The sequence below is a fragment of the Centruroides vittatus genome, unplaced genomic scaffold, assembly GCF_030686945.1.
Source record: "Centruroides vittatus isolate TY-2023 unplaced genomic scaffold, ASM3068694v2 contig_392, whole genome shotgun sequence".
Classification (NCBI taxonomy): domain Eukaryota; kingdom Metazoa; phylum Arthropoda; class Arachnida; order Scorpiones; family Buthidae; genus Centruroides; species Centruroides vittatus.
Window position 1 is genome coordinate 636,943 of NW_027122208.1, and position 26,936 is coordinate 663,878.

The 26,936-nt window shown below is 32.9% G+C and overlaps 2 protein-coding genes and 1 long non-coding RNA gene across 4 annotated transcripts; 2 read left to right on the top strand and 1 right to left on the bottom strand.

Annotated features, from left to right (window-relative positions):
• Nucleotides 1–1,900: 1,900 nt before the first annotated feature.
• On the top strand, nt 1,901–11,345 carry LOC136976027 (indolethylamine N-methyltransferase-like). 2 transcript variants are annotated; one of them, XM_067271220.1, is made up of 3 exons: nt 1,901–1,995; nt 5,247–5,454; nt 10,883–11,345. In XM_067271220.1, the coding sequence occupies exons 1-3, from the start codon at nt 1,941–1,943 to the stop codon at nt 11,310–11,312; spliced, it is 693 nt and encodes a 230-aa protein (XP_067127321.1). In that variant the 5' UTR covers nt 1,901–1,940; the 3' UTR covers nt 11,313–11,345. The 2 variants fall into 2 exon arrangements, with proteins under 2 accessions (XP_067127321.1, XP_067127322.1); XM_067271221.1 differs by lacking the exon at nt 10,883–11,345 and adding an exon at nt 8,104–8,142.
• Nucleotides 11,346–21,729: 10,384 nt separating this feature from the next.
• Nucleotides 21,730–24,107, top strand: LOC136976028 (nicotinamide N-methyltransferase-like). Its single transcript, XM_067271222.1, has 4 exons — nt 21,730–21,813; nt 21,947–22,124; nt 22,755–22,962; nt 23,479–24,107. Exons 2-4 carry the CDS (start codon nt 21,977–21,979, stop codon nt 23,909–23,911), a joined length of 789 nt encoding a protein of 262 aa, XP_067127323.1. The 5' UTR covers nt 21,730–21,813; nt 21,947–21,976; the 3' UTR covers nt 23,912–24,107.
• A 1,329-nt stretch (nt 24,108–25,436) lies between these two features.
• LOC136976029 (uncharacterized) lies at nt 25,437–26,659 on the bottom strand. Its single transcript, XR_010880865.1, has 4 exons — nt 26,515–26,659; nt 26,188–26,440; nt 26,086–26,115; nt 25,437–25,601 (listed from the first exon to the last, which is right to left on the bottom strand). It is a non-coding gene; the product is annotated as an uncharacterized lncRNA (long non-coding RNA).
• Between the last annotated feature and the right edge of the window lie 277 nt (nt 26,660–26,936).

Sequence of the window (26,936 nt, forward strand, 5' to 3'; positions counted from 1 at the left end):
TGGGTTCTCCTGTTCTTTATTTTTTTTGGTATAATACATCTATTACTCCTAATTGAATTCCATGAGCATAGCACGATTGCTGATTTGCACCAATCAACTTCCCAACTTTTTTCATAACCGTTGCTCCATCAGTCGTTACGGATACAATATCTTCTTTCGGGGATAATCCATGTTTCCCTAATTTAGATTTAAGCACTTCCACACATTTTTCGGCTGGCATACTTCCCGAGACGTGTAAGTCCTATATTCCAAATTTTTTTAGAATGAATATTTATATTTAAATAGCGTCTATTTCTTACACTTGTTCATTCATCAAACGTAAGACTAAATTTTTCACCGTTTACTTTTAATTGCACTAACTCGTGTTTCAAAGAATTGCGAACACCGTTACTGTAGTTTATAACAGTTCTTCTTATAGTATTAATCGGTGTTGGTAGATTTTTAAAACCTCTGGCAGACAGTGATTTTCTTAATTCGGTAGAAGTGCAAAACACTGGAAATGGCAAACCATCTAATGCTGTCATTTTAATTATAATTTCATCCAAATTATCTTTTTTTCAAAATAATCTAAAATCCCTGATGGCTTGGGCTTAGAAACTGTGCTTAAATTTGTATTTTCATCGCAATTAGATTCTTTCCTCTTTAACAAATTTGTATCGTTTCGTTTTTAAATGTGTATGAAGTCCGCTTGTACTTCCTCCATTCACTTTAATAACTCTTAAACATTTTTTACATTGTGCCACCATATTCTTTTCATAATATAAATAATGAAACCAAACCGAAGTATTGTCAACAGATTTTTTATGTTTCATTATTTAAGTTACTCTTATTCATTATTATGGGTTTATTAATTATGAGTATATAATAAATGTGAAAAATATTTTGAATCCTAAAGTATGATATGCAAATACAATGTGAATAACAAACTCATTAATTTAAAAAAAAATATCGAAATTTTTCGAAATAGTACGCACTTTCTTCACAATTACAACCTCGTTTTCACAGATACGAATATCAGACTACGAATCTCGCGCGTGTGCAGTATCGCTCTGAGCTGTAATAGGACAGTTTTGGCCCGCCTCCTTGAGTGATTTACATATTGATCACTTCTCTAGACTGTACGATGCAACTTTGTATTCACAGTCTAATTCATTTCGCCCGTTAGGGAGACATAAAAACAAAAACGTATACTAGTTTGCTATATTGGCGACCCCTGAAATATAGTAAAAACAATTTTAAAAATTTCTACTAAATACCGAAAAAACGGTATTTAAACTTGTACAAATGGCTCAAAATCCCGGTATTCGGTATCCCGGTATACCGGTATTGCAATCACTAAATACATACTATCATAATTGCAAAAACCAATTTAATGTTTTTTTTTGTATAGTTATCGTGTTTACTATTGTGGTGCCCGTCCCCCTCGCTAATTTGACTTGATCGAGTCAGATGTCGCGCGCCGGAGGAAAAAAAAGACGAACGGTTAGAGTTAGAAAAAGAAGAAGCAACGACGTAGCACGAACGACGTGTCCGCTTCAAGACGATTAATATCCGTCCGTTTAATAATTAGTATCAAGATGATTTGTGTTCTTCGTTTTGTAATGTTTTCTGTATCGTATTAAAATATACGATATACGTCATTATATGTCATAAGAAGCTTTTCGTATTCTTTCTTAAGCTGTGTTCTGCATACGCTTCTTAACGCCCAGCCCAGCCATCTATAAGCACCACATTATTATATTTATATATAGGTTTATATTTTTTTTACTTGCTATTGTTATAATTATATCTATTTAATGCTGACTTACTTTTTAATTTAGACTCGCTTCTGCATTCTATCAACAGCAGTAATGGAAATTGACTCTGAAGATAAATATGCTTACTCCAAACAGTACAATAATAGATATTTTACCTTAAATTTTCGAAACGTTCTCAATAAAATGGTAGAAATAGAAGAATTTGTTTCATTTTGCCTGCATCAAATATTTCGCGATGGTAAGTTTTAATTTAAATAGCAATTCATATTGGGAAATATTTAGTTAATTTCTAATGAAATCACTTATATTTGTTACACCAGCGGTTCCCAAAGTGTGGGCCGCGGCACCGCGGCTTCCTTACGGGGGCCACCGCCACGAAATATAAAATTTTCGTAATTTAACTTCCACTTTCAATTCAATATTATAAGATGCGACGTCTAGCTGCTGGTGCAAATAATTAACTCAGTAATAAAGGGGGCATATAAAATCGCAAAATGTAAAAAGCCTCGTACAATCGCAGAAAAACTCATTTTACCGGCTGCTGCAGATATGGTGCACATTACAATCGGCGAGTGGGCTGGGAAGCGGCTTCCAAAAGTGCCTTTGTCCAACAACACTATCAGTCACTCCGTCTCCGCTCATTTCTGGCGGAGACCAGACCCTAAACACCGGAGTTCGATCGGAGGTTCGAACCTCACTCGGACGAGTTGGCAGCAGGAGTTTTTCCGGGTTTTCCTCCTTGCATATGACGCCTGAATAGGGGCCAGCTTCCCCCCAAGTCCTTCCGGAAGGCACTTCTATCTCCCTTTCTCGCGGGGGCCGTCTCCTATAAGGCCGACTTTGGTCGCGTCCGTGACCTCTCCTCTGTCTTCTCGGATTGGCTGTCTTCTATAAGGCCGACTCTTCCCACTCTGTTCTCTTCCGGCGTAAAGGCCTGAGTAGCCGCAGACGCCTCTAGAATACGAATACGAACACTATCAGTCGAAGAATACAGCGCATAACGAAGGACCTCCAATGTTCATTTAATCGAAAAAATAAAAGGGAAAGAATTTGGGTTGCAACTGAATGAGGACACAGATAATAATAATCATGTTCACTCGATTTGCTGTGTACAGTTTATAGATAGTAATAACATTGTGGAAGACTTTTTCTTCTGTAAAAGTAGTGCCGGTGCTAAAGCTCACGACTTGTTCGAGATCCTTGATATTTTTATATTCGAAAATAATTTTGAGTGGACCATATGTATTGGTATCTGTACTAATGGTTCTCGTTCTACTGTATGTCCGGGTGTTATGGAGGATTGCAAGCACTTTTTCGAAGCAAGTACCCTGATGCACTGCGGACCCATTGCGTTATTCACAGGGAAGCACTCGCATCAAAATATCTGAGCTCTACATTAAACCAGGCCTTAAAATACGTAGTAAATGTAGTAAACTTTATAAAAACTCGATCGTTAAAGGCAAAATTTTTCAAAAAATTATGTGAGGATATGGGATCGAGCACACGTCTTCGTTGTTCTACTGCACTTGGAGAAAGTACAAAGCATTACCACGAGATAGCGATGGCTCTTTCGAGGTAATGTTTTGTCCCGTACGTTTGAACTGCGACAGGAAATTTATGTTTTTCTTATACAGGAAATTCACAAATATGCCGAAAATTTTGTGAATGACGATTTTTTGGTAAAACTAGCATACTTATGTGATATTTTTGAAAAACTGAGTGCTCTGAATCATGCCTTCAGGAAAACAACACGCAACTTTTAAAGTGGATTGAGAATATGTCAGCTTGTATAAAAAGAAAAATTAAAAGTTGGGAAAAGTAAAATAAATGAAGACGAAGGAAAAGAATGTTTCCTCTTGCTGCAACAGTTTTTGAATTACGATGGAGTCGATTTCTATCGAGGGATGAATTCTAGTTTTGAAAAACATTTATCACAGTTTATCTATCACCAGGTTTGAGAAATATTTTCAAAATGATAATATCGATAAATTTGCATGGTTTCAAGATGCCAGTGCCCCGTTTCAATTTACTGCTGCAGACGAAGAGAATCTTATTGAGTTATCTTGAGACAATACGTGAAAACAAAATCTAGCAGCATGGAATTAACTGAACTTTGGATATCAATAAAAGATGAGTATCCCTTCTGAGTGGTAAAGCTCAGAGAACCAATTTCATTTGCAACTTCCTATTTGTGCCAAGGTGAGTTCGTAGTTGTAATAAAAACTAAGAATTGCGCAAAAATCAAAGTGGAGAAGGAAATGAGGGTGGCGGTGTCCAGTTTGATCCCAAGATTTGATAAAATGTGCAGTAGTCGACAGGCTCATCCATCCCACTAATTATAATTAATTGAATTGGTTCAATCACATTTTTTGTTATCTTAAATACGTGTTTTATTTATTTTTTACTTAACGTCCTAATTCCTTAATTTAAAAAAATATTGTCCATTTCGCTATTTTGCAAATTGTACTTGTTAGATTCGGACATAAAGCGCCTTGGAAAAATCTGGATTTAGTAAGGGCGCCGAAAGTCAGAAAAGTTTGGGACCGCTGTGTTCGACAAGGAAAAACTCACGAAATCACAAAAATTGTATTATTGAATTATAAATTGACATAATGTAACCACAAAGATAAAAACAAATGATAACATCTATTTATGATTAATTGATCATTTTGTAGAAAATAAATCATATTTTATTTACACATTACAAAAGCTTGCTTATCACCCTACTAATTGTCATACAGAAAATATTAGTAAAGTTTTTCCTGTAGAATAACTGTATTCTGTAATTGTGTAATAACATTAACTACATATAAATACAAAGTAATAGGTAAATTTTTATTGTAAAAAACAAATATATTACAGATTTAGACAAATTACACTTCGATTAATTATTTACTTGCTAAGCATTTTGATTTTATTTTTCAAATATAATAATAACAATTATTTCGTTTGTAAAAAAGGGCTGACGAAATATTTTATTTTTAATTGTTCTGGGATTGTCACAAACGAAATATTTTATTTTAATTGTTCTGGGATTGTCACCGGAGAACTTTTAGATTGTTTTGCATGTTTTAGCAGAGGCCTGTAAAGAAAGGTCGTCTCTGCTAGAGGAAGACTGTTGTTCCTGGTGATTGGACATGGCGAAAGTGAAGATATTTTTATTCTCTTTCACGTATTTTTTTATTACGATGATAAAATTATATTAAATATCGTTAAAATGTAATAAACTTGCTCTTGTAACGAATTAGTCACACATAAATCAAAATAAATAATATACATTTTAATGATCTACTTCAATGAAAATTTGAAGAAATTTGTATTGAAATTTTTAAAATTAATTATTGCACTTCAAGGATATTTTTTATGTTTTTATTTTAAAGATATCTTAGAGTTGAAGTTTGCTATTATAATGAAACAATACAAAAAAATTCATTTAGTGTTTTGACTCATTTTGAGAACTAAAGTAAATATTCCTTTTCATTGTAACAGATGCCTTTCGAGGCAAGAGAATTCTCGACGTAGGATGTGGCCCGACTGTTCACAGAATGGCAGCACCGAGCGAATACTTCTCGGAAATTATTTTGTCCGATTATTCCGAGTACAACCGCCAAGCCGTTCGAGAATGGTTAAAAAACGAATCGTCGGCGAAGGATTGGGATACTTTGATGCGAATGGAAGCGTTACTTGAGGGATATGGGTATGTTTTACGAATTTAATTTATTACGAATAAAATTTATTAAGTACAGTAAAACTTATCTACTATAGGAATAGATATGTATTATATCAATGGAGCCGGTTTCTAACTGTCTTTTAGAAATGCCTTAGGGGATACAACGTCAACAACGCGTGGCTGTATGTCTAAGCATAAAAGAGAAATGTAACACCTGATGAGGGGTACAAGTTACGCAAAAAAATCTTGCACCCGAAATGCATAGTAAATAACGAATAACTACGATAACACTCAGAAGATTTTGTCTCTGATGAAATGCGGTCCGGACAAAAAACATCGGTTAACTTCTTCGGATTTAACCTATGAAGTCCCATCAATTTTTTTGAAGAAAGATTTAAAGAATTGATTTTTAAAGCAACACAGTAAAACTTCTCTAACTCGAAGCTGCAAGCGGCAGGTAAAATCTTCGAGTTACAGATGATTCATGTTTGAGAACGATAGAGTAAAAGAAATAAATGTCGATTCTGAATAGATTTGTATTAATACCTCTCTTGCATTATATAAAAAATCTTTGCTAGTTTTTTTCATTTTAAACAGTCAGTGTAACGCCTTTCAGAAAAATGTTCAATATAACTAATGAAATCAAACAATTTTGCAGGTAGATCTTGTTCAGATACTGGAACGTTGTCTGAAAATTAATAGTGGAGAGTAGATATAACTAAATGTTTGAAAATTTCATGGAAATCCGATCATTAGGATCACTTTGGATAAAATAAATATTAAAATTCGAGTCGGAGAAGTTGAAATTAAAATAAATTTGTGTCGGGGACCGTGAAAAATTTCGAGTTAAGAGATTCAAGTTGGAGAAGCGAAATCTAGTTATGCAACGAATATTCGGTTACTATTCGGTATTCGGCCTATTTTTCGGTATTCGGCCGAATATCAAATATTTAATCACTACTCGGCCGAATACCGAATACCTAAAAACAAGAATAAGAAATAACAAATACACAGTAAATTTTTGTAACTTTTATTAATGCTGAACGTACATTTCAAGTTCGAGAAAGCGCAATTTTTTGCTTATTTATCTAAAAGATCAAAGAAAAAGTAATATAAGTAAATTATTTTTTAAGAGATCAAGAAAAGCTAACAAAACTATCTACTTATTATGTATTTTATTCATCTATGTACTTGTATATGAAACAACAAGTCCCGATAGGATAATTAACGCAGAGCCAAAACTACTGGTGATAGAAACTTAAAAATTTCAACCCTAAAGTGTTGAAGAAAGGTATAAGTCACAGTTATGATTTCACAGATTCGAGACAGCTTGGTAGCCCGAATGGCCCCAGGCTTTCGCCCGTGCACGCTAAGTGACTTTCGTTACAAGCATTTAGCTTTCCGAAGTCTACGAGAACAATTATTTGGCATTGACGGCCACGAATTTCGCGCCAATAAGCTGCCTCGACTCGTTCGATTATGATATCGACTCAATTTCATACTTATTTTCACATTTTCACTTCGCGGTCCTTCTCTGTTCTTTTTCCATTATTTACACGCGTAGGTCATTTCATTGTTATCCACATTTGATATCATCACTTATCACATCCTGCCATGGCGCTGCTGTCTCTCCGCTACAACTGTCAAGAATTAACGAGATTGGCGAAGTGTAGTGACAGCGGGCCAATAGAGAGCAGGGTGCGCTATCCTTGCCGTAATGCGGTTTGCGCGCCAATTTTCGTACGTGGTTAATCAAGCCGAATAGTTTAGCCGAATAATCGGCTATTCGGCCACATCCCTGGCCGAATATTCGGTATTCGGCCTGGATTTCACTAATGTTGCAACGAATAGTATATTCGTTGCAACATTAGTGAAATCCCTACGCCAGGGGTGGCCAGACTTTTTAGAACTTGAGCCATATATTGAAAACAGAATTCATTGAAGAGCCACATATACATATATACATATTTTTCCACAGCTAAAGACAAATTTGGTCAGTTTTTATATAGTAAAATAAACAGTACTAACACAATTTTGAAAAAATCACATTTATTAATTAACTTGCATGACAATTATAATTATTTTTTATTAATGTTTTTACGTATTATGTTATTTAATAAATATTACATTTATTTTTTAATAAATAATGTATAACGCTACCATATTTTGACTTTTTTATTTCAAACAATATATTATTTATTTTATATTATCCAGGAATCATACATAAAAAATAATAAAAGCAAAATTAAAAAAAAAAAACAAATTTGGTATAAATTTAAGTATCTTGCAGTGAGCCACAAGTATACTAGAAAAGAGCCGCATGTGGCTCAAGAGCCACAGTTTGGCCACCGTGGCCCTATGCTATTCCATTCAGACATACCGGGTGCTTCGGTTTCTTCGAGTTAAAGAAATATTCTAGTTATAGACACTTGAGTTAGAAAGTTTTACTGTATTTTTTAATTGTTATAAAATAACAAAAGTATTTTAATTAATTGCTAACCTGAGTGCACATTAATAATCTGAGATTAACGTAGTTATTGAAAAAGTAATAACTGTAGTATATGTTTGTAGAAACGGCACTTCGTAAAAACGTTTTTACATTACGACTATAAATGGTATACGTAGTAATAAATGACATAAAAATATGCGCTAGATAATTTCTGACTTTATTTTCAGATTGAGCACCGGAAGTAGAAGAATATAAGTAGAAATTTTTGTGTATTGTTTATGTAGCGGGGTAATATGTCTATCGTGAAATGCATTTTATTTAAAAATTATTAGCACAAAATAAGCAACTACAATATCATTATCGTTCATGAAAGATTGGCAACAGCTCTTGTACTTTCTCAGCATTTGATTAAGAGGTTATGAGGACCAGGAAGGAATTTCGATAATTTAGAAATTTTAGATCATAATTTCGAAAAATTAAAAAGAAAGTCAACAACCTTATTTTGGAGAGTAAATTTGACTTCAAAAAATATTGTATGTGTCCATAACAAGTAAAATTTCTATCTAGTGTAACTCCACTCCAGATATGACCGTTGCTCATCTCTAGACTTATTGCTTAATTTTCTCCTACATTTCGTAATTATGACACTCTGAGTACAATCCCGCCCATGTATATCGAAACAGAATAGAATTGTGAATGTCAAATTAATGTGGCCAGGTAGAAAATGTTATCATAAGTCTATAGTGACGTGGTGGTCACCATCAGAGGCAAAGTTTTTTTTCTTTCGTTCGTATGGTTTTTGAGGTAATCCCATACAAAATTTTGTAAATTTAAACTCAGGATAAATACATAACGATTAAAACTAACAATCTAAAATAAGTATGTGTATAAACTGCATATATTTAGCTTAACATTTCTACTTTTCGTTTAATTTATAATATGCTGTTGAACCATCAAAAAAACAATCAGAATCCAATATGTACAATAACCAGTGCTTTTAAATGAAATTTCAGCCATTTCTTGTATTTCAAACGATTCTAAACGGCGCCGGCATTGGAGGACCCGGGATCAAATCGGACGGGTTGAATGAGCCCCAGGAATTTTTCAGGTGGTTGTCCGTCTGGATATGTCGAAGCCGCTCCATTGTGGGCCAGGTCGAACCAATAATTGGCTTGCTAGTAGAAGCCCCCCTAACGCCCACAGATCGGAAAGAATTTTTTTACAAATACTAAATGGCGAAAATTGAGCAGACATAATAAATAAATCAGCAACGAGTTGCTAAAATTTCCCGGCAAATTTAAAATTTTCGTGCATCATCTGTTAGCATATTTTATTTAAATTTTTAAAAATAGTTTTAACTATTATAATATGGCAGAAAGCTCAATTTTCAAGCTAAGGATGAATTTTATAAATAATTGTAAATGCTAATACGGATAAAATTGTCATTAAGTCCGACCCCTTAATCTCCCCGCTCTCGACCTTTAACCACCAAAATTTAACAGTGTCCCCTTATAAAACAAATTTCCTTGCAAAGTTTCAGAAATTTTCGACAAAGAGCACGCGATTTATTAAGCTTCAAACAAGGTGAACAAAATCCTGCCTCACACACACACACACACACATATAGCTAATACATACAGAAATAACCCTTGATTTTGTTTTTGGATTTTTCGACGTTTGAAAGTGCTATAAAATAAAATGTGAGAAATTTGGGGAGCCATCTTTTGCCGGATCGCCATACTTTCCCTGCATTATGAAAGTTCGGGAAGTAAAAGTTCACAAATTGTAACATCGACTCCAAAAAATCACAACTAGAAGCGTTAGAAAGCGAAAATCAAAGAAAACCCAGATGAAAATGCGAACATTTTTCACACAAAGACGACAGAGTTGTAAAAAACCGAATAGTTATAAATGTGACTATCGTGTACGTAAACTTTTAAGTGAAATTAAGAGTGCCAAAACCTAACCATTGAACGGTAACACCCAGCATAGTGTGGAATTTACACTCGATGAATAGCATTAAAAATTGATTAATAAATTTTTTTTTTAAATAACTTGTATATCAAGTTAATAAAAATAAATTCTAAAGAACACTTTAAACTTATATTTTACTAATAAAGCTTTGATGTTTGTATAAATTTAGGTATGTTATTTTAGTTATTTCTTAGGTGCACGTCATTACTGTACTTTTCCCTAATACTTGTAACATCATGCTCGATACATTCCTGTCAAATTTCGTGGAATTCTTAGATATAAAGCAATACAGGCCTATACATATATATGCACACAAAAATACGTAAAAAATTGTTTTCCTCCGTTTTAGATTTTTATTATCACCAAACCCTAAAACGTAGAGAAAAGCAAAACTCCTCCCAAGAAATCAAAATTTCACCGATTACAATATTTTTCCTCTATCACTTCAACAGTCGGAAAAGTAATAATATAAGAATCGTCAACTTTTCGAGAAAAATGGAATCATTCAGATGTAAGACGTAGAACAACCCTCTAGTTACCTTACCTTACCCCTCAGATACAGTAGATCTGCACATAGCGTTGTGTAGTAGAGTATAAATGTCTTCTACTAATTTATATTCTTAAACACATCAAAATCTGCCCTGTTAACTTAATTTTCTGAAAACTTATATATTAATTTAAATACTATTTTGTTGAATTTGCAGCATTAACAAAGAATTAAAAAAAAACTAATTTCGACTTTTCCGTCTGTACTACATTTTATCAAATTCGGATATAAAAAGAGTAGCATTATTTTCTTAAATTGTCATTATTTGTATGACACACATATAAAAAACCAATTACATCATAATTATAATAGATTTAATATTACTTTTTTTCGTAATAATAAAGTAATTTACATTGTAACATTGGCATACAATGCAACGTTGCAACGTTACAACGTTAATTTAAATTACTTTATTATAACTTATATGTTTATTCACAATACTTGTTATAATTCACTCATTTAATTTTACTCATTTATTTGAACAGAAACGTCGAAGAAGGAATAAATGAAATTAAGCTTCGATTGCGACAAAAAATAAAAGAAGTAATTCCTTGCGACGTCTTGCAAAAAGCCATCATTTCCGCGGACGTCGGAAAGTTTGATGTGTTGTTCACCTCTTTATGCTTAGAATCGGTTTGCACCACATTAGAAGATTTTAAAGCAGCCGTAAAAAATTTCAGCAATTACATTTTGCCAAACGGTGGATTAGTAATGGTGGTAGTATTGAACGCTTCCTATTATTATTTACAAAATCGTAAACTTTCAGGTCTTATAGTAAGTCAAGAGTTTGTAAACGAAACATTGAAGCAAGCTGGATTCATCAAAAAGCATTGTTTTCTTTTAGAAAACAATGAACAGCATCCAGTTTCTGATTTTAGCGGATACTTAATATTATCTGCTATTAAATCAAATTAAGAGATTCAATAAATTGCTTACACTTAATGTACATTGTAAAACAAACTAATTCATTTTTAAATTTCAGAATGGAATATGAATGTATCAATATTAATTTGAATTTGAATGAGGTAAAAGCGCGACTCCGCGGTATATCTAAAGAAGAAATTTAAGCATAAATATTTGTATATGTGTAACAATAATAATGTTATTATTCTTAATGCAATATTTTATTTTTGATTTTATAGTCTTATGCTATTTTATATATGATATAATTTGCTTGGGCGAAGCCCCGGCTATTGGGGTTACGTTTGCACTTTTTTCCCGAGTTTAAAAAAACATTCCAACACTAGATTTTGATGATTTTAATGTCGGAATGCTCAGTATAACTTTGGCGTGTGCGTAAATTGTTTTGAAAGATATAACTAATTCTCAGATAAGATATATTCAATAAACGCTTAATAAGAAAGAAGTGTTTTGAAATTTTTGGGTGCTGTTTTTTAGAATATAAAATCAGACAGTTGCTTCATATTTTTACAGAGATTGGTGAATTTCGGTTGAACCGTGGAAAAGTTATCCGAGTCGAAAGAAATTTTTCTTTGAACTCGGATAACTTTCGGATTTATGGTGCTTTATTTCTTTATTACACAAGTTAATGATTTAGTTTTAACTTTTTTATAACGTTTACTTATCACTAATTTTTTTGAGTTAATAATTTTCATCAAATAATTAATGAAAGAATAACTTTAATAAATAAGAAGAAACTTTATAAGAAACTCCTAAAAACATGTCGCTAAGAATGTTTAAATAGTTCGATTATACTCAGTTTAGTATAAATATATTTAGTATAAAAACCTACATACAGTAAAATCTGTGTAACTCGTAATGGCCACGTTTTCTTTATTACAATATTAAATTCTGAATAAAAATGATTTTCTTCCTACAAAATAATTTGTACATGAAATATTTTAGTTTATTTTTAATAAATTACAAAATTTTTCATTGTCGTCATCGTCATTTACAGTAACCTATTCCTAAATAAATTTTCATAAATAGAACTTGAAAACTTAATAAACAGGTTGTAAACAAGATAAATATGTTAAAAATGTATATAGACGATTGTTTTTATAAGCCTTCAACTATATTAATATACATACACTTTAACTTTATTACACAAAAGTCAATTATGACTTTCTATCTTGTAAAGTTATAATGTGCTATAAATTTCGTACAAAACAAATATTATATTTTATGACGTTTACATTATATAAAGTAAAATAGTTTCGATATCATTAGCTTTACACAGATTTCTTGCATACAATTGACCTACATACTAAAATTATGAACCTGTATTTGCTGTATTTGAAGATAGAGAAAAATCGAAACTATTCTTTTCACGCGTTGTTTACTTATTAATATTGTTAAATAATAATTAAAAAACGATTATATATTTTCTTATGTTTTCTTCCTGTGCAAAATGAACGTCACTAGGTCGCAATTTAAAACAATTGTAGACCTATAAATTTACGCTGTCTGGTGTCTGTCCTTCTTTAATCTCGAGAACAGAAACAGATAGACGAGATATTGAAATGTTATGGTAGCAGGCCCCGATTAACTGTATAGGAACTTCTAGTCTACTCCAGAAGTCACGTGTATTCAGTTCGAAAATTTTTCCCGAAAAAAGTTAGATGAATGGCATGAGTCTAATTTGTAAGAGAAAAACTATGATGTACGGGGGGACGACACCACTAAAATCAAGAGTACTGTGAACGATGTCACAATAAAAAATAAATTGTTCGTATTCTAATTAAAATTGAAAGGAGATCGATTTAATCGCATATACTTTATGTCAACATATTTATTAATTATAAATTTACATAATTAAATGGTTATGTTTATTAGTTGAGCATGTAAACATTGTTATGACATTTGTTATTACAGTAGTGAACCGAAAATCGGAATCAATTGGGGACTGTGGTTGTTCGGATTAGGATTTGTTCCGATTACGGTTTATGTACGAAAAAATATATTAACCTGTCCGATGTTCAAATTTTTCTCCGTTGCGTGTCGCTTCGTGTTGAATTTTCGTCGATTTTAAGCCTAACGAAAATTTTTATAATAATAATCGAGGCTATCGTATCGTTAAAAATTATTTCTGCATTTTGTACAAACAAAATAAATATATTGAAGAATATAAAAACATGAAAATTATACTTTAGAAGTTAATTTAGTATCAAAAACGTTCGATTCGGCACGACACAGTCCGACTGAAAATCGTGCCGATTACCGGCGATTCTGATTACCGGGGTGCCGATTTACGAGTCTCTACTGTATATGTTTTTAGCCGTGTCAAGCGACTGACCGACGTTATGATTGAGACACAGTTCCCGCAGTTCAGACTGGACAAATCTCAAACTTGGATGCTTTTAACGAGCGACTCCAATTTATCCAACACATTAGTCACTTAAATGCCAACCGATTTCATTTCTTACTTTTTACTTTAGTTTAGTTTATTTACTTTACTTTAAATTAAACTAAACGAAGCTAATTTTTTTATTACACTTTTCTATCTGTACCTTTCATCATATTTTTTTCTCCACAATAAATCACTTATAATCTTTGATTTGTGACATAATACTGCTCAAAATGCTCGCCAAGGCTAACTGCCTCAATAAACATCGTCTCCAGTTTCTCCATTTTCGTCTATCTAGTTTTAAATTTAAATTATATACTCTCCGCCACAAATTAGTACTGTAGTGTCTTGCTTTGTACATCATAGTTCTCCGTTAGCAATGGAGTCGTGCCGATTACTATTACCTGCTTTCTTCCGAAACTTTTGAATGAACGTGACTTTTGCTTTTTAACGAACGATTATGTATAGATAATCGGGGCCTCTTCCCCTATAGTTTCCATATTTCGTCTGGAATTTCATCTATCTGACTTATAAGGAAGAACAGACAACAGATGACAGTGAAAATTATAGGTCTACATTTTTTTTTTTTTTTTTTTTTTAACTGCAGCCCTACCAATTAGATACCAGGTTGGAAAATGATAAAATCTGTTTTGTAAAATCCGCCCGAACATACGTGTAAACACAGAATAAAGTAAAGACGCAGATTAGTCATAAGTAACAATTGCAAGTTTGGTTTATTTGTTTACGCAACGCGACACATGGTCGATTTGCCAAAGAAAGGAAGCATATTATGGGATATGTATATAATGTATTATCCCGGGAGGACTATAATGAAAATCTGGCCTCTATTGAGATACATTGCTCCCACCTGGAGCCGGGGCCATAAACGGCCGGAAGGATCAAAGGTGGAGCGTCCCCACTTAAGGGTCAATGCGTTGGCCACGTGCCGGCCAGCTTGAGAGAACAAAAATAAATAAAGCACGGACGCAAATGTGAGCTACGTCGGCGGGAGATAGGGCGGACGTCTTGGAAGGCTCTAAGAAGGGGAAGGAAGTGATTGGTCGCAGGAGGCAGTGCCAGAATCCCTTAAATTGGAAGGGTGGCAAAAAAGCGAGGAGAAAGGGCGAGGGACCTGGTACGTGGCGGTCTCTAACACCAGGCAGACCTTTGAGGCGGAAGAGAGAGTGTTCTCCTCTTGGGAAGTCTTCTAGAGAAAGGTGGTCGTAGAGACGGACGGCCACGAGGTCAAGCCATCTCCGGAAAGGTGACTCGTGTTCCCCGGCCAGCTAAGTCGACGAGCGGCATCACAGTTTCGGTACATTAGCGTACGTAATGTTATTGCATAGTGTACATCTTTGTAAATATTTGTAAATAAACTGTATATAACTAATTATCGAGTGTGGAGGTGTGACTTTCAACGGACCATCAAACGGACAATCTCGAGGCGTAAAGAACGACTCGGGACGGAACATTTGTAAAGATCACGTGACGAGTAAGAAGGATCTTCACTCATATTATGGGATATGTATATAATGTATTATCCCGGGAGGACTATAATGAAAATCTGGCCTCTATTTAGGTGTCACTGACACAAAGAGAATCTGGAAAACTCCACGTGGCCAGTCCGTTGGCGAGGAGTGAACCCACGACCAGTCTTATTAGCGAATGGGCAACTGATGGCCAACAATTATAGAATTTGATGAAATATTACACTACACTCAATTTTCAGAATTTTGGAACTATTTATCTGTTAGGCACAGTAATTGGAGGTCTCTTATATAATAATTTACTGCTGTTATAAAATATCTTCTCACACAAGTTATACTGACCTCGCCCTTCTAATTTTCTTTATATTTCCCTCGGTGTTTATTGCATTTATTCAGACGCGTCTTGGCACCGCTCGGACCGTCTCTTCTACAGCCAAACCTCGTTTTAATTTCACAATTTTTTCATTTCTAAAATTCGAATATATCGAAGACGATGACAAACCAAAAAATTTAAAATTATGAAATTTATATGTAGTAACGAGGTCTACACACTTAAATTTAGGGATTTTAAATCCACGTGATTTGGTGGTGAAATTATCATTTTCATTAGAAAATCGTACATTTACGAATTCACAAATACCGAAGGGTTCATTCATGAATAAGTTATAATGGGAAAGATGTGCCGACCGTATTAATTGATGCTTTAAGAGAATGGCGCTAAAAAGAAGGAGACTACATCGAGGTTCGATTGTATTTTTATCATACAACTAGCGGGTGGGCCCGGCGTTGCTCGGGCAAAATTAACGATAGTGAAGATTAAGATTATTACATTATAGTCAACCTTATCCGTTTTCACAGAATGCAAGAATTTGGTCCCCCTGTTTCCAGACTAATTAGAGACTTTTTAGATGGGTCTAAAAATATGTTCGATTTCCCGCAAAAACGAAAAAAAACTGCATCTGCATCTTGCACGTCGCTTTCTCTTAACAATTCCATTGTTACTTAACACTTCCATTGTTGACGGAAGTGTTAAGCCTTATTCCTGTCCCTCTCCCCCGTGGGGAGGAATTTCAAAAAATCTTTTCTTAGTGTGCATTCTCGTGACGTACCCTAACGGGTACGTCACGAGAATGCACACTAAGAAGGTGATGCACACTAACAAGGTAAGAAGGTAAAAAAGTTGAAATTTGGTACACAGTTATGTGTACCAAATTTCAACTTTTAACTTCTAACCGTTTGGGCCCTGCGCTGATTATTATTATTATTATTATGTTGGGTGTAGCGGATTATACTCGGTTGACACCGGTGGCTGTGCACTATGCCGGACCAGAGTCAAGGCATAGCAACCAAAACGAAACTAAAATTAAATAAGTGTGCCTGTGTCAGTGTCAGTATTCAGGAATTTCCTAACAATATGGCATGTATTCAATATTGTAGCCTTCTGTAGTGTGATGTATATATTTCTATTCAATTGTAATGTTCCAGGCTTTTGTGTAGTGTGTGTGGTATCACACCTGTACAGGAGAGAACGATAGGTACAATAAGCACTCTATCCATCCTCCACAGATGCCTCTTTTCCTAGGCGAGTTCTGTGTACTTACTGATTTTTTCAGTGAATATGTTTTGTACATTGTGAGTTTTTCGAATGGATATGTCTATAATGTATGTGATTTTATTGTGTTTGTCAACGAGTGGGATGTCTGGTCTGTTGTGGTAAATTGTTTTATCTGTGATTATGACTCTGTCGTAGTACATTTTGTGCGTGTTGTTTTCCAATACTGTCTGTGGAATGTATTTGTAGTATGGTTCGTGGATGTCTGCTAATTTGTGTTTCTTTGCAAGCTCTTGGTGTATTATATTTGCTACTTGGTTATGTCTGTGTAAATAATCTGTCTGTGCCAAGAGCTTGCAACCAGAGGTGATGTGTTGTATAGTTTCTGGCATGATGTGACATTTTCTGCATGTGTCATTTGTGAGTGTTGCATCTTTGAGTATGTGTTTTCTGTAGTTTTTAGTATTTATGACCTGATCCTGTATGGCAATCATGAATCCTTCCATCTCTCCAAAGAGGCATCCCCGAGCTAACCAGCTGTTTGACGCAGTTTTGTCAACAAACTCCTGGGCAGTCGTAAGGATGCCTGCCATGGAGTGCCTTTCGAGCCCACGATTGCTTAATGGTGTCTATGCTTTTTATATGTTGTGTCGTGTCCATATGATTGCAGTGTAAGTTTAATGGTGTGTTATTCGAGTCTGCTAGAGTTACCGCTTTATGTAATTGTGATGTTTCTTGTTTTTTGTAGAAAAACTCTCGCAGTGACTGTATTTGTTTGTAGTGAAGGTTAACTATGTCAATCAGGCCACGTCCGCCATCTTTACGTGGAAGGGTTAATCTTTCTGTGGCGGATTTAGGATGATGATGTTTATGCTTAGTAAGTGTAGTTCTTGTTTTCCTTTGGAGTTGCTCGAGATCTGTGTGAGTCCAATGTATAACTCTAAAAGAATATGTGAGTACTGGGATGACATATGTGTTTATTGCTTTAACTGTGTGTTTTGCATTTAACTGTGTTCTGAGAATAGCATTTAACCTACTTTGGTATTTTTTAATTAATCTTTGCTTTATTTGTGCATGTTCTGTTAGTTTGGCCTGTTGGAATCCTAAATACTTGTAGAACTCGCCCTCTTCCATGGATTTAACAACGTCCCCATTTCCAAGTGCAAAATCTTCTTCCTTCAGGTTTCCTTTTTCTATGTGAATTGTTTTGCATTTGTCTAGGCCAAACTCCATTGTATGTCCTTGGTGTATGAACGTGTGATTTGTAGGAGTTGATGAAGTTGTTTTTGTATGGATGCATTTATTATTATTATTATTATCATCAACTCGTCTCAATTATATATATAGAAAATATTTTAAATAAAAGTCCATATTCAAGGAGTTATGAAAATGCATAATAAATTAAAATGTCAAATTTGTTTCTGATTATTTCCCTGGTCATTGTCCGTTGTTTATAAAATTATTGGAAAAAAATTGTCAAAGTATTTCAAATCACACTTATAAGGAGTGTGATTTCAAATACGAAACAAGTATATAATTTATACATTGTTTCAACAATGTATAAATTACTTTATTTATGACATTTAGTAATAGCCTACACTACAGTAAAATTCAAATAAAGCTTATTCCCAAAATAAGAATAAACAAGTATAAAAATAAAGCTATGTGTTTATATGAGGTTTACAAAATTCATCGGCTTCCTAGAAATATAAATTGATTTTAAATTATCCATATTAAAAAAATCTCATACTGAGATATTTCCAATTTATACTTAATATTAAAATCATAACTAATTTTCAATCTTAAAGTTCAATCTTAAAATTGTTTACAAACATATAAATGTGTAGAAACGTAAAGCTTACAGACATATTATTGTTATTCATTAACCAACAACTCGATTTTCCGTGAACATAACTGCCGTTTTGGTGCTTCTCCCATTTTTACTTTACATCATTTTACATACTGTTGGTCTACACCAGTGATTCCCGACTTTTCCTGCAGTATTCCTTCCTCATCGGGGCTCGCCGGCAATGGCGCCTCTCCTCGGCATACGCGCAAGTGTTTATTGTTTTATGTTCAGTATTTATTTTCTTTTGTTACAAATCGAATGATACCGATAAAGTTTAATTGGAAATATCAAGAAAAATACAATCGAACTACTAAAAATAGAGATATACCTATCTACAACCCTTTGCACAAATAAGATAGATAATTGTATATATAATATACAACCAAACTAAATATCAATGTGAAATTTGAGCTTGTTTTGAATTGCACAAACCAACGATGCTTGGTTTTAACTCTGTTAGTTCCACGCCCAGGTCATTCTCCACATTAGAATGGGTTCTGTATTCCGTGATAACTGCAGCCATTGCTGAAAACATTTTTTTGCAATTTTTCTTTATAACTGGAAGCCAAAATTCCGAAAGTGAAGTTTTGCGAAAGGCTATTTTTAGTGTCTTGTAGCTTAAAAGTTCAAGTAATTGCTCTTGACCAACCATGCTTAATTCTGGCATATCACTCACTGTTACAGAGATTATGGATCCTGGATCATTGGATCATAGATCCAATCGTGGGTGTGACTGTCGATCTAAGGAAATTAGTCTTTAAACTGGTTTTTCAATGCAGCTTGATGCACTGCTACTTTTTACAACAAAATCTATATTAGAGCTACCACGAACTTCCTCCGCTATAAATTTTTTAAGCAATGGAAACATTCAGAAACCCCACAGTCGATAAGAGTTTTCCAAAAATCTAACTTTTTCAAGAAGCTTTCAGCATTGAAGGCTTTAATTTTGTCCCGCTTATCTAGAATATTTGAGTTCTTTCCTTGCAGTAACACATTCACATTGTTCAGTTTTTCAAAAATGTCTGCCAAATAGGACAGTGTTACTAAAATCTCGACGTTACACAAATATTCTGCTAATTCTGGACTTCCTGCCTTAAGCTGTTTATATTTGGTGCCGATTTTCATCTATCTAACTGTTTTCTTAAGATTAAGGAAGGACAGTGGCAACACAGTGGAATTTTAAGATAAGGCAAGACAGTGGAAATTTATAGGTCTACAGTTTTTCAGATTGCGGCGCAATAATTTTTCTATAAACGGGATATTTACGAGAACGTACCTCCCAAGTAGTTTATACAATCTTTTGCCAAAATTTAAACACTTTATAAAAGCAACTATTCTCGCATTTTTACAAGATTTTTTTTATTTAAACAAGTTTTGTATCGAGTCTTTCGGACGTTAAAGTTAGTACTTTCGATCACATGTGGAACCACCACAACCCGCTAACACGGATCCCTTTTCAAATTTTAATATACACCAGTATTAATTAGTAGTCGTTGAACATCCTCTCTTCGGGGAGAAGGTCAACGACTACATTTGGTCGAATTCAGCAATACTCCCTCTTATCGGACCAAGCGATATGGTGTCATTCGGATAGGAAAATTACATAATACGAGGTTCCCAGCCCGCACAAATGTGTTTCAAGTGGTTTTTGAAGGTGCCGAGTTTAAATATTTGGTCCGTTTTTCGCGAAATTTGATTGATTGGCATATTACCATTTGATATTCGGCTGTGAATGGCACAACTAATTAGAGTTAACATTAGAAAAAAATATGATGTCTAAAAAATTTAAGAAATATTTTCAAATAGTGTCTACTTGACCAATGAAATTGTGCCATTTCGTGCCGTCTAAGTATCGCGATAAACGTGACAATGATAGGCTGAAATAATCAAACTCTATATGGTTTTAGTTTTAATGTTTGATATATCGGAGTATTCGATTTATATAACTACAAACGTATGGGTTTATCGCGCCGAGTGACCAATCTAGCATATTTTAAAAATTTTCTTCTTCTACTGTACACAATTTAAAGAATTTTTAAAGTATGTTAGATTGGTCGCTCGGTGTGATAAACGATAAACTTACGTAAGATAAACTTTAAAATTATAAATGAAATACTACAGTATAATATAATAGAAGGATTAAAAGTACGAAATAATCTAATAATCTTAATTATTGCCGTTATTTTTTGTGCGGGAAGCGACGGACTCATCCACTAACCTGTACTATTTATCTAATACTTTTTTAACTCTTAGTATTTGCAATTTTTGGAAAAATTTAAGGTTTTATTACTCCCGAAGTTTATTGTAAACAATTTACTTCGTTGTTATTACATATAACTTTTTTAATTTTAAACTCTTCGTGGCTCTCGCGTCAAGAAATTTTTCTTTTTTAGCTTTATTTTAAAATTTAATTAACTAACCAATTATCAATTGTTATTCACACCATTTTACTACCCGTTGGTGCTCGCTCAAAACTGGCCATAAACTAAATTCGAAAACATTACTTCTACTATTACTTACATAAAAACAAAAAAGGACAGAACAAAGTATATTAATTACATTAATACGTCAATAACCCGTATATTTCCATTACGAACACTTAACCTGACATCATACTTCCGTCCTAATAAGTTAGTACCTTTTGTGATGTTTAAATAATTATACCAAGTTTTCATTTTCCAAAACCCTCGCTATCATTTTCATAATTTTTGTATGTTTGTATAGATGTCGTTCGAACCAGTTCCTCTCTACCTATATTACTCTAACAGGCTAGTAATTTCGCATCCCTCAAAATTACAAACTTTTGTAATTGTGGCATGATTATAATTATATTTAATCGATTTTACATACTCCGCAATTCTATTTAACTAGCGATTGATTTCTCTTACACTATGATTAATGACTACAATTAAACTTATATACCAAATCCTTCTTTTTTAAAATATGTTATAGTTTCTGTCGTATTTTATAAACTTATAATTTTATTTCTTGTAATTTGACGGTTTGACACCAGATAACGTTATATTGTCTCGCTATGTTTTTAATTTAATCAAAATAAATTTAATATACCGATACATTAATTGCTTATATATTAAATTTATTAATTAACGTAAGTTAAAATAGAATTCCAATTTGGGTCTCTCGTTAAGAAATAAATTTTTTTTCTGCACAATCGACTTAAGCCAGTTAAATAGATGCTGTTATAATTGTATTCAATCAATGTAATATTTTATTATGCAGTTATCGTGTTTATTATATTTATATATAGGCCTATATTGTTAATCTACTTGTTATTCCTTATAATGATATTTACTTAATGAGGACTCTTAATGAGAATGTTACTCTTTAATTTAGACTCGCTTGTGTACAATATCAACAGCAATAATGGAAATTAACTCTGAAGATAAATATGCTTTCTCCAAAAAGTACAAAGATCGAAATTTCACCGACAATTATCGAAGTAATGTTCTCAATAAAATGGTAGAAATAGAAGAATTTGTTTCGCTTTGTCTGCATCAAATATTTCGAGATGGTAAGTTTTACTTTAAATAGCAATTCACGCTGATAAATATTTAGTTTATTCTTTAATGAAATCTCTTAAATCTATTAGACAAAAAAATCGCTAAATCACAATTTATGTTATTAAATAATAAAGCGATGTAATCACAAAGGTAAAAACGATTAATAACACGTGTTTATGTTTAATTGATTATTTTGCTTAAAAAGTATATTAAATTTTAATTACACATTACATAGGCTCGCTTATCACTCTACTAATTATCATACAGAAAATATTATTAAAGATTTTCTTGTAGAATAACTGTGTTCTATAATGACTAGTAATTAAAATTTCATTGTAGAAAACGGCTAGATTACATATCTAGACAAATTACGCTCTATTAACCGTTTATTAGTCGAGCATTTGGACTTTTTTTCTCAAATATCATAAAAATCATATTAAATTTCGTTAAAATTTAATAAACCCGATAATGTACTCAATAAGTCGTAAAATGTGAAAATAAATAATTTATATTTGTATGACATTTTTTTCTATGAAAATTTGAATAAATTTGATATTCTAATCAAACAATACAAAGAAAATTCATTTAGTGTTTTGACTCGTTTTAAGAACTAAAGTAAATATTCCTTTTCACTCTAACAGAAGCCTTTCGAGGCGAGAGAATTCTCGACGTAGGATGTGGCCCGACTGTTGACAGAATGGCAGCGCCGAGCGAATACTTCTCGGAAATCGTTTTGTCCGATTATACCGAGCACAACCGCCAAGCTGTTCGAGAATGGTTAAAAAACGAATCGTCGGCGAAGGATTGGGATAGTTTGATGCGAATGGAAGCGTTACTTGAGGGATATGGGTATGTTTTACGAGTTTGATTAATTACGAATAACATTTATTAAATATCTTTTTAATTGTTATAAAACAGCAAGCGTATTTTAATTAACAGCTAACAGGCATATATTTAAATTTAATAATCTATAATTAACGATGTTATTGAAAAAGCAATAATTGTAACATATATATTTGTAGGAACGGACTTTTAAAAATTGCAAGTGTCCGTAACAAGTAAAATTTTCAAGTTTAACTCCATTCGGGATATGTCCGCCTATCTTTATTTCTTCGTATTTCTTTTTCTCTGCATTCGATGTTTTTGAAATCAGGGAACTCTGATTGTTATTTTCTAAAGGTGTCATTATTTGTACGTCATATATGTAAAAATCTATTACGTAATAATCAAAATAATGTTGATGTTATATTTTTTCGTGATAATAAAATAATTTGCATCGTAACGTCTGCATTAGGAAACGTATAAGTTATTAATATTTATTATAATTTACTTATTTAATTTTTAATTAAACAATTTATTTAACAGAAACGTCGAAGAAGGAATAAATGAAATTAAACTTCGACTGAGACAAAAAATAAAAGAAGTAATTCCTTGCGACGTTTTGCAAAACGACATCATTCCCTCGGACGTCGGGAAGTTTGACGTGTCGTTTACGTCTTTATGCTTAGAAGGGGCTTGCACCACGTTAGAAGATTATAAAATTGCCGTTAAAAACTTCAGAAATTACATTTTGCCGAATGGAGAATTTGTAATGGTGTCCATATTGGAAAGTCCTTATTATTACGTAGGAAACAATGAAAAACTTCCGTCTCTTTTTGTAACTCAAGAGCTCGTAAATAAAACGTTCAAGGAAGCGGGATTCGTTAAAAAACATTGCTTTTTTATGGAAAACGATCGACAACATCCAGTTGTTAAATTTAGCGGTTACTTAGTATCATCGGCTATTAAATCGGTTTAATAAATTCTATATATTATTTTACATTAAATTTCTTTATTATAATTACAGTTAAATTCAACTTTCAACTGTATATTATAGTTTATGCTATGTATACAGAATATATGCACCCTTTTAAATATGAATAACATAATGTATTTGATTCTACATTATGTCTAAAGATAAAAACTTAAGAAGCATAAAATAAAATATTTGTATTACGAGCAATATCATTTATTAACTTCCGAAGTTTTATAAATCGTATTCTGTGTTTAAACTTTAAATATGAAATAATAATAAAAATAGAATGTACTTCAAATCGTGATATATAAGACGTACAAAATTGATAAGCCTATTCCGCTAATACAGTAATTTTGTTATCTTTAAAGAATGCGAGACGGATGTTTTATAAAACTGCAGATTAAAATAAAGAGTAATTTATAAATTAGAAGTAAGTTACTATTATTCTATTTAAGACCTTCTACTATTTCTTTCCTGGTAATTCTAGTTAAGTTTTTAGAATAACATTTAGTATTTATCTAAGCACTTTTAACTCTCCCTTTAAATTAGATTATTGACTACAGTAAAATTTATTTCGCCAAAAATTAAGTCGAGAGAATCGCCTCGACATTTGTTACTAAAATTCGGATATTAGTAAAAAATATTGCAAAAATATATTACGACTAGCAGATAAGCCCCGAGTTGCCGGGCAAAATAATAAGAACAAACGTTAAGATTAGCTTGATCGATTGACGAAATATTTAAACTTAAAGTTATTTCTACAGACCTGGTATGACCGAGGCCGAAAAAAAGGAATTTCCGAAACTATTTGCCGATTGTATTGATAGAATGAACGGAAATCTATAAAACTGCGGGACGGATCTCGGCCGTTAGTTGCGAAAGAAAAATTATATAACCTGGATTTGACGAATACCCCGAATGCGACAGTTTACTTCGAATTCGACTTTAAATCACGGATGTGACAGGATGGCGATTCTTAAACGGACTTAGTCCGAGTCAAATAAAAGCTGAAGTCACTCCCGATAATTGTTGTTTAAAGATTGTGTGTGTGCTGAGTTTATCGTCATTACGATTTAACATTGGTTGACGAACTGATCTTACAAACGTATTAAATAAACTAAAATTGTGTCAGCATAAAGCAAAAAAAAAAAAAAAAAAAAAAAAAAAAAAAAATTATTAATATTTACTCCATTCTCATATCGTATATACAGGAATTGTATTTACTAATTAATAATACGTGAATTAACTTATAAGTGCATTCTTTCATTTATGATTCATTCGCAGTTATATTAATAAATGCGTTATTCAGAGATCTTCGCTTTTATTGCAAAATTCTCGTTTGGATGTTTCGTATTATAAGTATTATAAAAGATTTTAACTTATAAGCTGTTTAGGGCACGCGATATTTCACGAAATTAAGATTTTTTGGTACGAAAAGACTAAGAAACACAATTTAAACTTACTTTAAAATTAAATTGGACATAATGGAAAATGATCAAAACGCGGCAATAAGACTCGAACTCGCCAATTAAAGTATTTAGAAACATTTATTTCGGTTCAAAATTGGCCGAGTTAAACGAGTGTAAGTAATTAAATTCTACTCGTCGTAAGTCACTTCGTACGCTCTGTTAGTACAGGATCGGAAGACTTTTTCAGACTGTTTATTCTCCCATTTAATTGTAAATTTATCAGCCTAAAATGAGATTTTGAACGGTAATATCAATTGCGTGAAATTTTCAAAGCCGATAAGGCGCCATTCGTTAATTACGTATGCAGTTTTGATCCATTTTTGACCCGTACTCCGCTATTGTGTATAATAACGTACTTTTGTCAAATCCCTCCCGCTTAACTACGGTTTACGCCTACGATTGCGCCGAACTCCCGACATCGAAGTGACTAAAAACTTCTAAAAATTATATATATTTTTTTCACACGACCGGGTCCAACCCGAGAGTTTTCTAGCTACGGGTGTCTTCGTGCCCGTCATCTTATCGCGTGACAAGTATATACCGTATACTACCAAATTCGTATCCCAGTAATACTACTAAAAATGTCTCGACGGCTTCCCTCTCCGTCGCGTACAATAACGTAATTTTCGCCACACATCTCCCCCTTAAACTGTATACGCAATTAATAAACGGCTGGTAAAATTATTTTTTTAAATTGACTAATCTCACCTTAGGTTTAGTTTTCACACAAGCGATTACCTAAAAAATTTAAAAATTAATACATTTAGATTAATTTTTAATATAGAAGTTGAACGTTAAGGTACTACTTACTTTGGATTTTACAGCGCCGTTGCCACACAAATAAAACATAATCCCCTTTCCTTTACTGTCGATTCCGAATAAATCGTAAACGCAATTAGCGATGTTAGTGTATAACTATAGCAAATATACAAATACAGTTATTGACTTAACAATACGTTTAACAGTATAATTACCGTATAAATAATACTTGCATTTCTGTAATAATTAGGAAGTTTTCTGAGCGAACATTTCCAGTATATTTCCATCCACTTTGTGGGTTTAGCTACGTAATAAATCAAGCTAATATTAAATATACCCGCAGATTTTACTGTATCGACCGCATTATACTGTACATACCGCAAAGTTCCGTCACACTGGACAAAGCAGAAATGGAATCGAAGGATATACAAAATAAAGCCACGGCTAAAATTATCTTCATTTTCGTAGGTGTTTGTAGGCTAACTAACGAAAGCCGAATAAACTAATGAATGTAAAGACGCGGATTTTTCTGTTACGATTTCCTGTTCTTATTTCATGCTAAATTTCAGTTGAAAAAATATAGTTTTACTTCTAATTAGTAGTTTCCCGTTTAATACTTTATCAACAAACTCGAAAATGTTTAGGAATAATCGAGGAAATCCTTCGCAGATTAACGTTTCTGAAAAGTTCTGTCTATTAAAATACTACCAAATTTTATTTTAAACCGATTTAAAACCGAATTAACGCGGGGATAATAACATAGAACGAAAATTGAATTTTATCATCACGATTCAGTTTCG

What these genes read in the sequence shown, in the direction of transcription:
- LOC136976027 (XM_067271220.1), top strand. Translation starts at nt 1,941, where the DNA reads ATGGTAGAAATAGAAGAATTTGTTTCATTTTGCCTGCATCAAATATTT. An exon ending in GCATCAAATATTTCGCGATG is followed by an intron (nt 1,996 to 5,246) that starts GTAAGTTTTAAT and finishes TCATTGTAACAG; the next exon opens with ATGCCTTTCGAGGCAAGAGA. An exon ending in GCGTTACTTGAGGGATATGG is followed by an intron (nt 5,455 to 10,882) that starts GTATGTTTTACG and finishes TTATTTGAACAG; the next exon opens with AAACGTCGAAGAAGGAATAA.
- LOC136976028 (XM_067271222.1), top strand. Translation starts at nt 21,977, where the DNA reads ATGGAAATTAACTCTGAAGATAAATATGCTTTCTCCAAAAAGTACAAA. An exon ending in GCATCAAATATTTCGAGATG is followed by an intron (nt 22,125 to 22,754) that starts GTAAGTTTTACT and finishes TCACTCTAACAG; the next exon opens with AAGCCTTTCGAGGCGAGAGA. An exon ending in GCGTTACTTGAGGGATATGG is followed by an intron (nt 22,963 to 23,478) that starts GTATGTTTTACG and finishes TTTATTTAACAG; the next exon opens with AAACGTCGAAGAAGGAATAA.